Genomic DNA, 12,733 nt, shown 5'->3' on the forward strand with positions numbered 1-12,733 from the left:
ACATCCTACAACCTTTCGTAACTTCAAAAGAAGAGTTTTAAGGGGACATCACTCCAATATTCTTAAAGAGTTACCTCCCTTTCCCTATTAATTGCAAACAGACTTTCCTTGTCATTATTATTACTGTATAAAATTTTATTCAACAAATGATACAAGAAACAAAGTTATAGTCAAATAATAATTACCTTTAAAATGACACCCGGTCCCAAGTTTACAAAGCATTCTCAGACTTAAAGTAGCTAAGTCTATAACTCAATATCATCCATAATCTTCGACATTGAAAACACGATTTATTTGTCGATTTAAATAAACATTGATGTTGTGATCTTACCGGGAAAAGATTGCCTTCTGATATCCAATATTTAAGACAAAATAAACATGTTACAATTGGTACACGAATCGTGTACCATAATGCGTTTCAGTGCTTTTTGTAATAAGGGACTCTAAAAACGAGACTACTCATATTCCACAAGTCATGTCAAACGGTGACGCAATATTCTTATCTAGAGAGCAAGCCCAATAAATAATATCGGCGTAGACTGGAATAACCAGACGCTAGAGATTGAAATTCGATTGAGAATACTGCCGTATTTCGCCGAACCTATAACTGATTACAAATTACAGTAAAAACAGAAACGATTGAATGTAAATTAATTTATATACATTCATATTACATTATTGTTACGTTGCGACCCATTTGTGTCAATTTCTAGGTCCCAAGTATTAGCGACTTAGCTCCTTTAAGTTACAAATTTATTCCAAATTGTTCCCTTATAAAAAAATTTTTTTTAATGTACCGGCATCAAATAAATACATCATTAAGAAACTATGTGCAAATTTTTGTGTTTCTGGATCAAAAATATTTCTCATAAACAGTGATTGAAAGTTGAGTAAATTCTTAACTTCAGTCTGAGAATGCTTTGTGAACTCAGGCCTGAACCTGTTAGAAGACGATGATGTAAATATAGCCTATAACAATAACCCTCAAAACATATAACCCTGTAGAATATATCATAGGCCTATATATAGGCCTAATTTTAACCCTCAAAACATTTATTGTTTTATGAAATACCGTAATATACAACCCTGTAGAATATTTTCAAATAAAATACAGACAGTTTTTGAAAAAATCGACTGATTAAATAAATAAATTTTTAAAATAATACCAACCAATCGTAGTCATACATTTAATAAAGAAATACAATTATGTTTTTCGTATATGAGGGACATCTAAATACAATTCCGTTTTTTCGTATATGAGGGACATCTAACATTGTTTTAGTATTTCAACCTCAATATATATTAATATCATTTGTGGAATCTCACATGATCATACAAATATTTAAATTGCAAAATAAAATCAACATAATGGTATCTGGATAATCATATATTATCAAATAATACTGAGGGATAACTGAAACATATAAAATTATTGTTGCCGGGGATTTTATTATTTTTTGGATTATTTACATGGATTGGTTCCTGCTTATCCCCGGATGCTTCACTGAGATCCAAAGTTGTCAGCACTGTTCAAGGGAATCTTCCCCCCTCCTAATCTTTTCGAGTGTGGGGGTTTTATCGTCTTTTACTTGGATTTTTATTATTAAAATTATATTGGATAATAGGTTATGCATGGTTCTCTAGAAGTTTAAAAGAAAATATCATTGCACCATTTACATCACAGATTTTCTTGATATTTCCTGTAAACAAAAGAGAAGCAGAATGTAGGCCTATATATATAGGCTTAAATACAATTTGTTTTCAAATGTCATGCTATCAAATTTAGATTATTGCTCAGTTAAAAGTATTAGGTTCTCAAAAATGTTAAACATTTTAAATAATTCTTTTCAATCTGATTAAAACACAGATCCTATTTCGTTTCGTTTTTTATAGTTCAAAATTTCAGTTTACTTGTCTTTACTACACTAGGATCTGGAAGAGTTGTTATATAACATGTGTTCTATTTGATGTGAGGAATTAGTCAATGAAACAGTCTGTTATGGCGACTTCTTGTCGTGCTCTGCAAGGAACTGTGGGTAAACCCCTAGAAACATCAACGCTGATTGTTGAATCAATGTCTGAGGTCATAGGGTCAAAAGAAGCTTGTATGACCCCTGACGTGACCTCCCACTACAACCAGTCAGATCTTCATGTAGGCCATCGAAAGTATAAATAAACAAAATGAAATATAGATCTGTATTTTACTCAGATTGAATTTAGACTGCACAGGGCAGCCCCCAATAAAAGACAAAATGAAAACAAACCTCATTGTCTTTGAGTGTTTGCGTCCAATCCTCGGCTGTGATTCTTGGAATAACATCTAACAGAACGTTTATAGCTTTTTGAGCATTTTTCTTAAATGTTTGTAGAGCCAGTTCTACACTAACCTACAATAGAAACAACGTAATACACACAAAAACATAATATCAAACACAATTACTATTTTCGGTGAGGGTTCTCTCAACGTTTTCAAGCAAATGATAATGAAAATAATGTACAGAAGGTTTATATACAAAAACATGTAACAGCTAATTAATCATAATCAATTGGGAAACCATTTAATATATTAGTCAAATCACCGATATAGGAATAAGAGCTTACGAAACTTCAACGACACGTCGCTTTAATTAAAATAGTAATTGTGTTCCATATTATTACTAATTCAATTGCTAAATGTCGCTCAAAGAAGAGAAAACATGAGTAAAATATTTTGAATGATAAAGAACTGTTTATAGATGTCCAGTTTGGTATTTACATCCACAGAATGGGCTCAACATCCATAAAAACAAATTACGTCATTTCGGGACTAACATATGGTTTAATTTCATTTAATAATTGCCTTGTGTGCAGGGATCTTTAGCCGTGTGGGTAAACTAGAGGACCAGGGGCTTGTTTCACGAAATTTTAACTAAGATGAAATCCAAATTTTAGTAATTTGATTGGATAATATTAGATTGATTTTAGTGCTTAGCCAATCAAAACTGAAGTATCTACTAAAATTTGGATTTTATCTTTAGTTAAGATTTCGTGAAACAGGGCCAAGGAGCCTACTGAAATGAAATGAAATGAAATGAAATGAAATGAAATGGGGTTTAACGCTACGAACTGGGCTAATGAAGACAGGCATATGCCATACAGTTTGCTATGAGAGAAATTTTGCTCAGACAGCGGCGCTACGGCTTACTCTTATATCGAATTCCAACTGTCAAGGGATCTTTTACGTGCACGCCAATGTGTACACGGGACCTCGGTTTTTCGTCTCATCCGAATGACTAGACAGCTGTCCTTGTCAGGCCCTCCATCCTGCATCACTGACAAGGGGGAACCACCCCGGAAAATCTGGATGAACTTTCTCATCCAATGCAGGGATCGAACACCCGACCTCCAGGCTAGCGAGCCATTGTCTTACTCACTTAGCCACCGTGGGCCCCCCAGGAGCCTACTACATGTCCCATGCATGCTTGGGATCGGAACCATGTCACATGACTAAATGACAGACCTTATGATCTAAATTACTTCTGACATTTACTTAGTTACTATACTTGTAACAGTAAACTGTGTGTTTAACGTTACAATTGATACAGTCTAAGACTCCTGACGCAAGTTTAAATAGGTTCAAACGCACAATTGTCAACACGTATCATTACAGTTTGTATTGGAATAAGTAATTCTATGACAAATAGTGAAGACTGGACCACTAAAATAGTTACCGAACAGTTTTTCTTTGTGGTTATGCATTCTACATTTGCATAGCGATGTTTCTTGTAATGACGTATTACGCAAGCCGCCATGACACCTGCCAGTTGAAATTTCGCGTAGCAGTTGGGTTTCATCAAATCATATAAATAAACGGTAAGGCTTCACCTTGATTTCAATGGGAATTGATTTATTATATGTTAAGCTATGTGCAGTACTGTTTTGGTCATTTTATGTGTAAATTAAGGGAGCTATAGGCCAGTAACCTTTTTGTAGTCATTTGACTAAAAACCTTGCGCAAAGGAACTCTGTAGGCTGAGCCACTACTGTGGCTGGAGTAAGTCGGAAGATATCAGTAGTGGAACCATTTCTAACATTTACTCAACACAATAGTTAGGTTATTTTGACACCTACATATAGCAGAACTTTATTTCAGTATAATTCACTTGCACTTTAGGGTCTTCGGCAGTGGTGGTAAATCAGAAGTCTCAGAGAAATTATTACAGAATTTGTTGGAATCCAGTACCAATTATTATAGAATTTATTCAAATCCAGTACCAATTATTACAGAATTTGTTGGAATCCAGTACCAATTATTATAGAATTTATTCAAATCCAGTACCAATTATTATAGAATGATTAAAATATGTCATTGTAACAGTATTGAATAACAGACTATTGTGAAACGATTGAACTTACAGCCTCTGTGTCATCACGCCAACAATCGTAATCTGTTACTAACGCCATAGTAGCGTAACATACACCAGCCTCTTTAGCTAATATCACCTGTAAGATAAAAAAATACAATATTCAATACAGAGAGAGATAGAGAGAGAGAGAGAGAGAGAGAGAGAGAGAGATGAAATTGAGTTTAACTCCTACTGTTCTGCACCAAACTAGGCTAATGAAGATGGGCATACATGATACAGTGTGCCGAGGGATATTTTGTCCAGACACTGGCACTATGGCCTACTCTGATATCAAATTACAACTGTCAAGGGATCTTTTACTTGCAAGCCAATGTGTACATAGGACCTCCAAACGACTATATACATTGTCCCTTGACAGGCCCTTCGTCCTGCATAACGGACAAGGGAGAACCATGCATAACGTACTGGAAAATCCTGATGAACTTTCTCTGTCAACAGAGGGATCAAACACAGGGCCTCTAGGTTAGCAAGTCACGTCTTACTTCCTGAGGGGGGTTGGATGGCCGAATGGTTAGCACGCGCACGCTGTATCATACGGTCTGTCATTGAGTCAACTGCCGGGGTTTCGATTCCCCGGTTGTACGTGACAAGGAGTAGGGTCGCCTGTTCAACCTCGTGGGTATTCTCCGGGTCCTCCGGTTTCCTCCCACTGCTAAAGACCCCTATGCGCAAGCGAATTATTGAAATAAAAAAATTAAACCATATGTTAGTCCCAAAATGACCTAGTTTGTGTCGAGTGGACGTTAAACCCCATTTCTCTCTCTTACTTCCTGAGCCACCCTGGCTCAAAATATCAATAAACTAAACAAGAAAAGAAAGGAATTTACCTCTGGTACAGTGCTCATATTAACTACATCTGCGCCTTGTATACGCCATAATTTACTTTCTGCTTTGGTAGAAAATCTTGGTCCTTCAATTGTCAACATAACACCATTGGCATGGTGACCATATCCTAATTCTTTTAATGATGTTTCAACAAGCTGTAAAAAATATATATGTGACAGTTCTGTGTATTTTCAACCAAATATCATATCGCAATACAAGTCTTTTAACCAGAGGCACACAATATTTTCCCGTGGGGGGGGGGGGGGGTGTGCACCATCAACCAGCGGCTGCCAGGCAGGATACAGCCCACATTTTGCAGGAGATGGATAGAGAGCAAGCTAAACAAAAAGCAATATTTTGAACAATCAAGGGCCATAATTCAGGAAGTTATCGACAGGAGCCGAGACCATTGGGTTATAAAGATATATTTCAAGTTTTATCAAAATCGGATCAAAATTGTGACTTATAGAGGGTACACAACCTTAATATACCACATGTTTACACTATGTGCGTACGAGGGGCGGCCATTTTGTCCAACAGTTTTGGTGAGCTCTATTGAATACAGTGGACTCTGTCACATCCGACATCGTACAGGATTGTTACAATATTTCGGATCACACAGCATGTCGGAATACCGAGCTTTCTCCAAAACCAGAAATACTGTAACTTCGAAAACCGGAAGTATATTTATATTGTAGCTTCGGATCACCAGAATGCTATTCCCTTTAAAAATGATAAACCTTTATGTACTTTCAAAATTTTATTACATTAAATAATTAACAATAACAATGCATGGTGTAAAATCGTTTCTTATTGCAGTTTAAATTATCGGCAAACTTCTGTTTAAATTCATCTTTACGCTTTAATATGTCTGACACTGTAGCTCGGCCAAATGAATACTTAAAGGCTAATTCCTTCTGCGCAGGTCGTGGAACTTTCTCAAAATCTGCTATAAGTTGCCGCTTTACATCTAATGTCAAATCTGTTCGGGCACGCTTTGCAGGACGTTCAGACATTTTGAATACAATAATGTATAATGATTCTTCAATCGCAGCAATTGATTGGTGATTGCTTGTTAATCTTTTCTGGCTTCACACCCATTGAGTTTTAATCTCACCGATAATTTGATGCTTCACACCCACCATTTGAAGTAGGATTATACGGTGTCGATTCAATGGAAATTATGTGACGGGACAGCTGATTGATGTGGTAATCCGGAACATACAGAATCCGGATTTACCAGCGATTTTTTGGCTGAAGTAATAAGGAAATAAATCGGGACATGAAAATCATGTCAGATGTCACAGCAATCAGGAGTGATCAGACATCGGATGAGACAGAGTCCACTGTATATACTTTTGTCTATTAGTCACACTTTTACATTAGCAGTGGCATCTTTTACACCTAGATACAAATCTAATGTAAAATTTCTAACCACTTTCTAGAGTAATTATCACTTGTGTCAATTAATCACAAAAATTGTCATTACTAAAAGCTCTAGATTCTTAAGTCAAAGGTATCTGCTTAATAGTGATTGCAATATTTTGTAATATGGCCAGTCATATTTATACACAAACTCTTCTGTTCTATTTTTTTATGTGAATATGAATTAATTAAATGGCGCGAAGACATCCATCACAAGTCTGATATACATTGATAGAAATTAAACAAAAACTACCTTTCTTGTTCGTGTACAAAATGGTTCGTTCATCGGAATGTGACATATTCCTTTTGGTGCATTTGCAGAGCCATCGTAAAATGTCTGTACCCTTTTATGAGTTCTGTAAATATTAAAATAATAACAAACATTAGTGGCCTCACTGACCCTCTCTACGTATCTTGCCTTTCATCCTGTTGTTTTTCTGAATGGTTTCTTATCTTTTGTTGTTGTTGTTCTTATAGTGTTTAACGTCTGCTTCCACCGAAGGTGATATCGCAGACAATTTGTCTTATTTTCATTTTTATTATTATAGCGTACGTGTAGGGGTCTTTCCTGTGGGAGGAAACCGGAGTACCCGCCACGAGGTTGAGAAGGCGCCCCCTATCTCCAAGCCACATAAGTCGACAACCGGGAAATCGAAACAACATGCGTATGCCAGAGGCGACACTCTAGACCACTAGGTCATCCCCCTGCCTTTATTTGTTATGACCTGTCTATATATAGGGAGCCGCGGTGGTTCAGTGAGTAAGACATTTGCTTGCTAACATGGAGGTCCTGCGTTCGATCCCTGTGTTGGCTGAGGAAGTTTATTTGGATTTTTGGCACGATACATGTATAGTTATTCGGAAGAAAAAACGAGGCCCTGTGTACACTTTAGTATGCATGTAAAAGACCCCTTGGCATGTTGAATTTGATATAAGAGTAGGCCGTAGTGCCGCTGTCCGGGCAAAATTTCCCTCATAGAACACTGTATGGTGTATGCCCATCTTCATTAGCCCAGTAGGACTTTAAACCCCATTTCATTTCATTTCATCGAGAAATGTCCGTAAAACGTAAACCCCGTGAATCCTTTCCGCAACAATCAATATATCTTTATTCAGGCCGGTATGTGATCGATCAGTACCCGCGATCAATTCTAGAAACAACACACTAAATATGGCGATATATCTGATAAATACTAATCATATCTTGTATATAGTACATATATGTCATAACATTTCGTCACACTATGGCATATTATTGTTAATCAACATGTACTATACAGGTCGATGAGCTGTTGCTACATGTCTGTCACTGATAATTGGCGTGTATGGTGTATTAGTCCAGTATAGGAGTTACGACATTAAACCCCATTTACATTTCATTCCTATATGTACTACACATTTGTTTCTGTGTATATATATTTATAAATAACCTAATTAAATCAACCTGTCCATAATATCATATTATAATGTATTGGACGTTGAATTTGTAATAAACAACAACATCTGAGTCGTCTCAATGTTTTTTATCTTTTTTATCACTCCTTCATTTGTAAATAATTTTAGTTAAATCAGTCTGTCCATGACAAAGCAGTTACAGTATGCAAGGTGGAGTGGGGGTGTCACCGAAACTTTTTGCTCTGAGGCGCCAAATAGTTCATGGACAATTGCACATTGGATTTTTGATATAATGTCACAATTCTAAGAGCAATGCAATAACGACATGCTCGGTACTTGACGTACCTGGTTTTTTTATATACTTGACGTCATACTTGGAACTTGCTTTCATAAACTTACCTGTCTATAAAAGTATCTATTAATACGATATCACCTGGTTGTATATGTTCTTGTAATGATCCACATGCAGTTGTAACTACTATATGTGTACAACCTTCTGCCTTTAGAGCGTGAATATTGGCCTGGTAGTTAACATGGGAAGGACCTATACTGTGTTTTCGGCCATGTCTGAAATATATAAAACAAAAACATTTAACAAATTTCAGATAATTAATCTCTAATTCATTGCTTTCATAAGAGTTTTTATTATTATTTTTTCCCCCGATTTTAGTCAGAATTGCAGCCAAGATACTGTTAACCTCCATGGAGCTAAATATTAAATATAAATTGGGTCATTTTTTACAAACAGGAAGTTTGGTCTTGAAGTATAACTTCCGGTTTTATTAAGAGTTCAAAATGACAAGTTTTTCCAGTTTAATAGGTATTGAATGTTACTATACTCAATAATTCATGGTGTAACTTGATTGTTGACATGACAAGGCGTGACCTGAAGTACCGAAACTCGTCAGCACTACTTCAACGTTCTTGCTATATTAATTCGAGACATTTTTGTTATGCAATAGGTCTATATATTTTGTTCTGTGCCACTGTGAACATACCTTTATTACGGTTTCATGAGAATGAAATGGAATTTTATGGCATGTCAGCTCCATGTTGACGCGCACGTAAAAGAACCCTTGACAGTTGGAATTTGACATAAGAGTAGCCCCTAGTCCCGATGTCCAAACAAAATTCCCCTAATAGCACACTGCATGGCTTAGGCTTATGCCCATCTTCATTAGCCCAGTTCATTTTATTTCAGGTACATCAGTTACTATAAGATCTGATGCAACAATCCAAGAAAACTTGAAGCGTAAAGTCAAATGGGTAGACACAGGAATATGTTGGTGTGTAAACCTGGACTTGAAAATGTAGTGGATTTTAGTAAACAATATTCGAAGAAGGTTTTTGATTCTTAAAGGCCCTCTATGACCTAAAAATGTCCTATATCTATATCTATGATTTTATATCTAGGCCTGAAATCTATTTCAAGTATAACATGAGTACATTTGTTCATGAGTATATAATACTGATATAATAGATTTGAAAACAGCCCGACACTTATACAAATAGATTTCCATAGTCCAGTATCTATTCAATATGACTGAGTGCTTACCTGGTTAATACAATACAATATCTATATCTACGGAGTACCAGACGTGTCAACCCCCCAGGTATGAAAAAACAGGAGACCAGCAATGAAAAAACAGGAGTATTTACTCCAAACAATACTAATCACAAACAAACGTTGGGCTGTCAAGCATATTACTGGAATTAGAAGTTTTTGGTCAAATTCAGCCAATCCTGAGGTCGATTTATGAAACGGAAGTAAGGGAGTTATCTCCCTTTGTGAAAGTAAAAATAGCATTGACATATGGCAATTTTCCGTGAGAAATTTGCGGGAGATCGGGAGAAAGGCTGTGAATCCTTGTGTCTCTCGGAAAAAACAGGCTAGTTGACACATCTACTGAGTACGTACCTGGCTAACAGAATACACTCTGTTCCTTTTATTGTTCCTGTTATTAACACATCTGACGGCTGTAAAAATATAAATATAGGAACCTTAAAACCTATCTTATCAATATCAACAGACTTGTTATAAACATTAAGAACCAGTAGATATTAATTAATTACAATGATTTAATTTAAAATGGAAAAGGGAGGCTAAGACTCGAACGACAAGTAAGGCTGTTACAATCAATGCACATATCTTGTCAAAACTACAACCATTGACAATTTCGCTTAAAATAAAGCAACTTGAATGAAATTTTCAATATATTCATTTTGCACTATCTATCATTGAAATATTATAGCGAGAATGGCCAGCTCTTTATCAAAATCTTACATAATGTATCTTTAATTGGCATGAGTAAAGACTTAGAGTCTTCAAATTTTGTATTTAAACATACATTATCCAAGAGCTAAATCTGCCTATTGTAGATCTTTCTTTAGGTCTGAAATGTTATATAAACTATTAATTAGACATTTATTAACATGAAAAGACCTTAATTAACACTTGATGCCATCTTATGTGTCGGATTTTCAGTGAATTTAAATCCGATCTGCTGCTCAACGCTCATTGATGATTAAATCCAATAGTGGATAATCGAAACTGTTTTTTATCATACTGATTTTTGTAATGATGTTCGAGGCTGTTCCTAAAATTCAATTGCTAATATCTTGGTTGGGAGTGGACCAATTTGACTGACATTTTAAGTATCTTCCCTTTATATTATCTAGTTTTTAACTATTATAGTGAGAACTGCCATCTCTTTATCTAATCTTCCATAATGTATGTTTAATAAATGTAGAGATTTGGGAGTTTCAATAAGTTTGTTGAATATAACATTCAGTCACAGTATCTATTAACTTCATGCAAGGACTGAATGTGGTTGGTTTTTATAGAGAGAGCAATGGGGTTTAATGTCCACTCAACACAAACTAGGTCATTTCGGGACTAACATATGGTTCAATTTTATTTCAATAATTCGCTTGCACGTAGGGGTCTTTAGCAGTGGGAGGAAACCAGAGGACCCGGAGAAAACCCATGAGGTTGGACAGGCGACCCTACTCCTTGTCATGTGCAACCGGGAATTCAAAACCACACCAGTTGACTCAATGACAAGCTGTATGATACAGCGCGCATGTGCTAACAATTCGGCCATCCAGCCCCCTGGTTTTTATACATTAATATAATATAGTTACTTTATAACACATGATAGGAATCTAATTTGTAATTTACCTTTCCGTATGGTGTGTCGACTGATTTCTCACTTCTATTTTCTAATATATTTGGATCATCTAACCCAGATCCACCAATAATTCCAACCTATTAAAAATATAATAACATACCATATCAAACCATTCACACTTTATACAGTGGTTCTAGCCCAATGGGAGCCACGGTGGCTAAGTGGGTAGGACGTTGGCACGCTAGCCTGGAGGTCGCATGTTCGATACCTGCATTGGTCAAGAAAGTTCATCAGGATTTTCCGACGTGGTGTCCTCTTGTCAGTGGTGCAAGACGGAGGGCGTGACAAGGACAGATGTGTAGTGATTTTCGGACATGGTTCCCTCTTGTCAGTGGTGCAGGACGGAGGGCTTGACAAGGACAGCTGTCTAGTCATTCGGATGAGACGAAAAACTGAGGTCCTGTGTATACATTAGCATGCACGTAAAAGATCCCTTGGTAGTTGGAAGAGTAGGCCATAGTGCCGCTGCCCGGGCAAAATTTCCCTCATAGCACACTATATGGCGTATGTCCGTTTGGTATATGGGTAGCATGATTTACCCAACTCATAATTTTTATGTTGATTTTTGATATACCGCTCTTTATGCCAAATTGTCTTTTTAAATTTAAAATCGTAGCATTTTTGTTTCAAAATACACCTCAAAATGCGATTTGAAGACAGTTTGGAAGGGACATGTATTACGCGAAATTGCTTGCTTGAAAATTGTATTTTGCGGGGCATTTGGGTGGACTTGGGTAGATTAGGCAACTCAACAATTGTTTTGAGAACCTTGATCACATGTTTTTATCAAGTTTGTCCAGCCACAAGAATTGTTTACAGCTAATCAACGCATTTAACAACATCATCAACGTACTTTTAAATCGACTATACTGTCACATGACATCTCCACAAAATACAAATCGATTTGGAAATCAATAAAAATGCCTATAGACATTAGAGATTACATATTAAACTGACATCTGAGACCAATTTTGACCATTAACAATATTTTAATGTCTGGAAGTCTGCTTGAAAAGGGAGTAGCCCCGTATTCTTCTTTCCATCGTACCATGGTCCATAGGCCTATACGGTATTGATATTGTAAAGATATCCTCTCTAACCTGTTTAATCTGCCCTCCAATGTCCTCTGTGCTGTTGATCATGAATAACAGTAGGGTCATTTAGAAGGCGGCAAGTCGTTGGAAACCAACCAATTCTAAATTCTGATTGATTTTCCGAGTGATTGTTTTGCGGATTATCACCCTTACATTACAATAAACAAATAAATCGTATCGTTATTATGGTGATACGACCCCGTTAATTATTGAATTTGATTTCCAAAGTTTCATAACGAATGTGTCGGAAATAAGACTAGATTTATAGTTAACTACACTTATTACCTTGACACGCGACATATTGGAAGTCTTTCTTTCTAAAACCGACAGGTAGCAAAAAACAAAATATATCGATATTTGAATTTTCTTTCACACGTGTCAACAAGTTAATTACCTC

The 12,733-nt window shown here is 36.2% G+C and overlaps 1 protein-coding gene across 2 annotated transcripts; it reads right to left on the reverse strand.

Moving 5' to 3' along the window:
- Positions 1 to 114: 114 nt before the first annotated feature.
- On the reverse strand, positions 115 to 12,733 carry LOC126819725 (S-methyl-5'-thioadenosine phosphorylase). 2 transcript variants are annotated; one of them, XM_050547937.2, is made up of 9 exons: positions 12,622 to 12,733; positions 11,233 to 11,319; positions 9,970 to 10,028; positions 8,451 to 8,618; positions 6,910 to 7,012; positions 5,234 to 5,386; positions 4,396 to 4,482; positions 2,265 to 2,387; positions 115 to 1,700 (listed from the first exon to the last, which is right to left on the reverse strand). In XM_050547937.2, exons 1-9 carry the CDS (start codon positions 12,634 to 12,636, stop codon positions 1,674 to 1,676), a joined length of 822 nt encoding a protein of 273 aa, XP_050403894.1. In that variant the 5' UTR covers positions 12,637 to 12,733; the 3' UTR covers positions 115 to 1,673. The 2 variants fall into 2 exon arrangements, with proteins under 2 accessions (XP_050403894.1, XP_050403892.1); XM_050547935.2 differs by lacking the exon at positions 12,622 to 12,733 and adding an exon at positions 12,343 to 12,495.

This window comes from Patella vulgata, chromosome 4 (genome assembly GCF_932274485.2).
Source record: "Patella vulgata chromosome 4, xgPatVulg1.2, whole genome shotgun sequence".
Lineage (NCBI taxonomy): Eukaryota > Metazoa > Mollusca > Gastropoda > Patellidae > Patella > Patella vulgata.

What these genes read in the sequence shown, in the direction of transcription:
- LOC126819725 (XM_050547935.2), bottom strand. Translation starts at nt 12,402, where the DNA reads ATGACCCTACTGTTATTCATGATCAACAGCACAGAGGACATTGGAGGG. An exon ending in GAGTGTATTCTGTTAGCCAG is followed by an intron (nt 8,619 to 9,969) that starts GTACGTACTCAG and finishes TATATATTTCAG; the next exon opens with ACATGGCCGAAAACACAGTA. An exon ending in GGCGTGATGACACAGAGGCT is followed by an intron (nt 2,388 to 4,395) that starts GTAAGTTCAATC and finishes TTTCTATTGTAG; the next exon opens with GTTAGTGTAGAACTGGCTCT.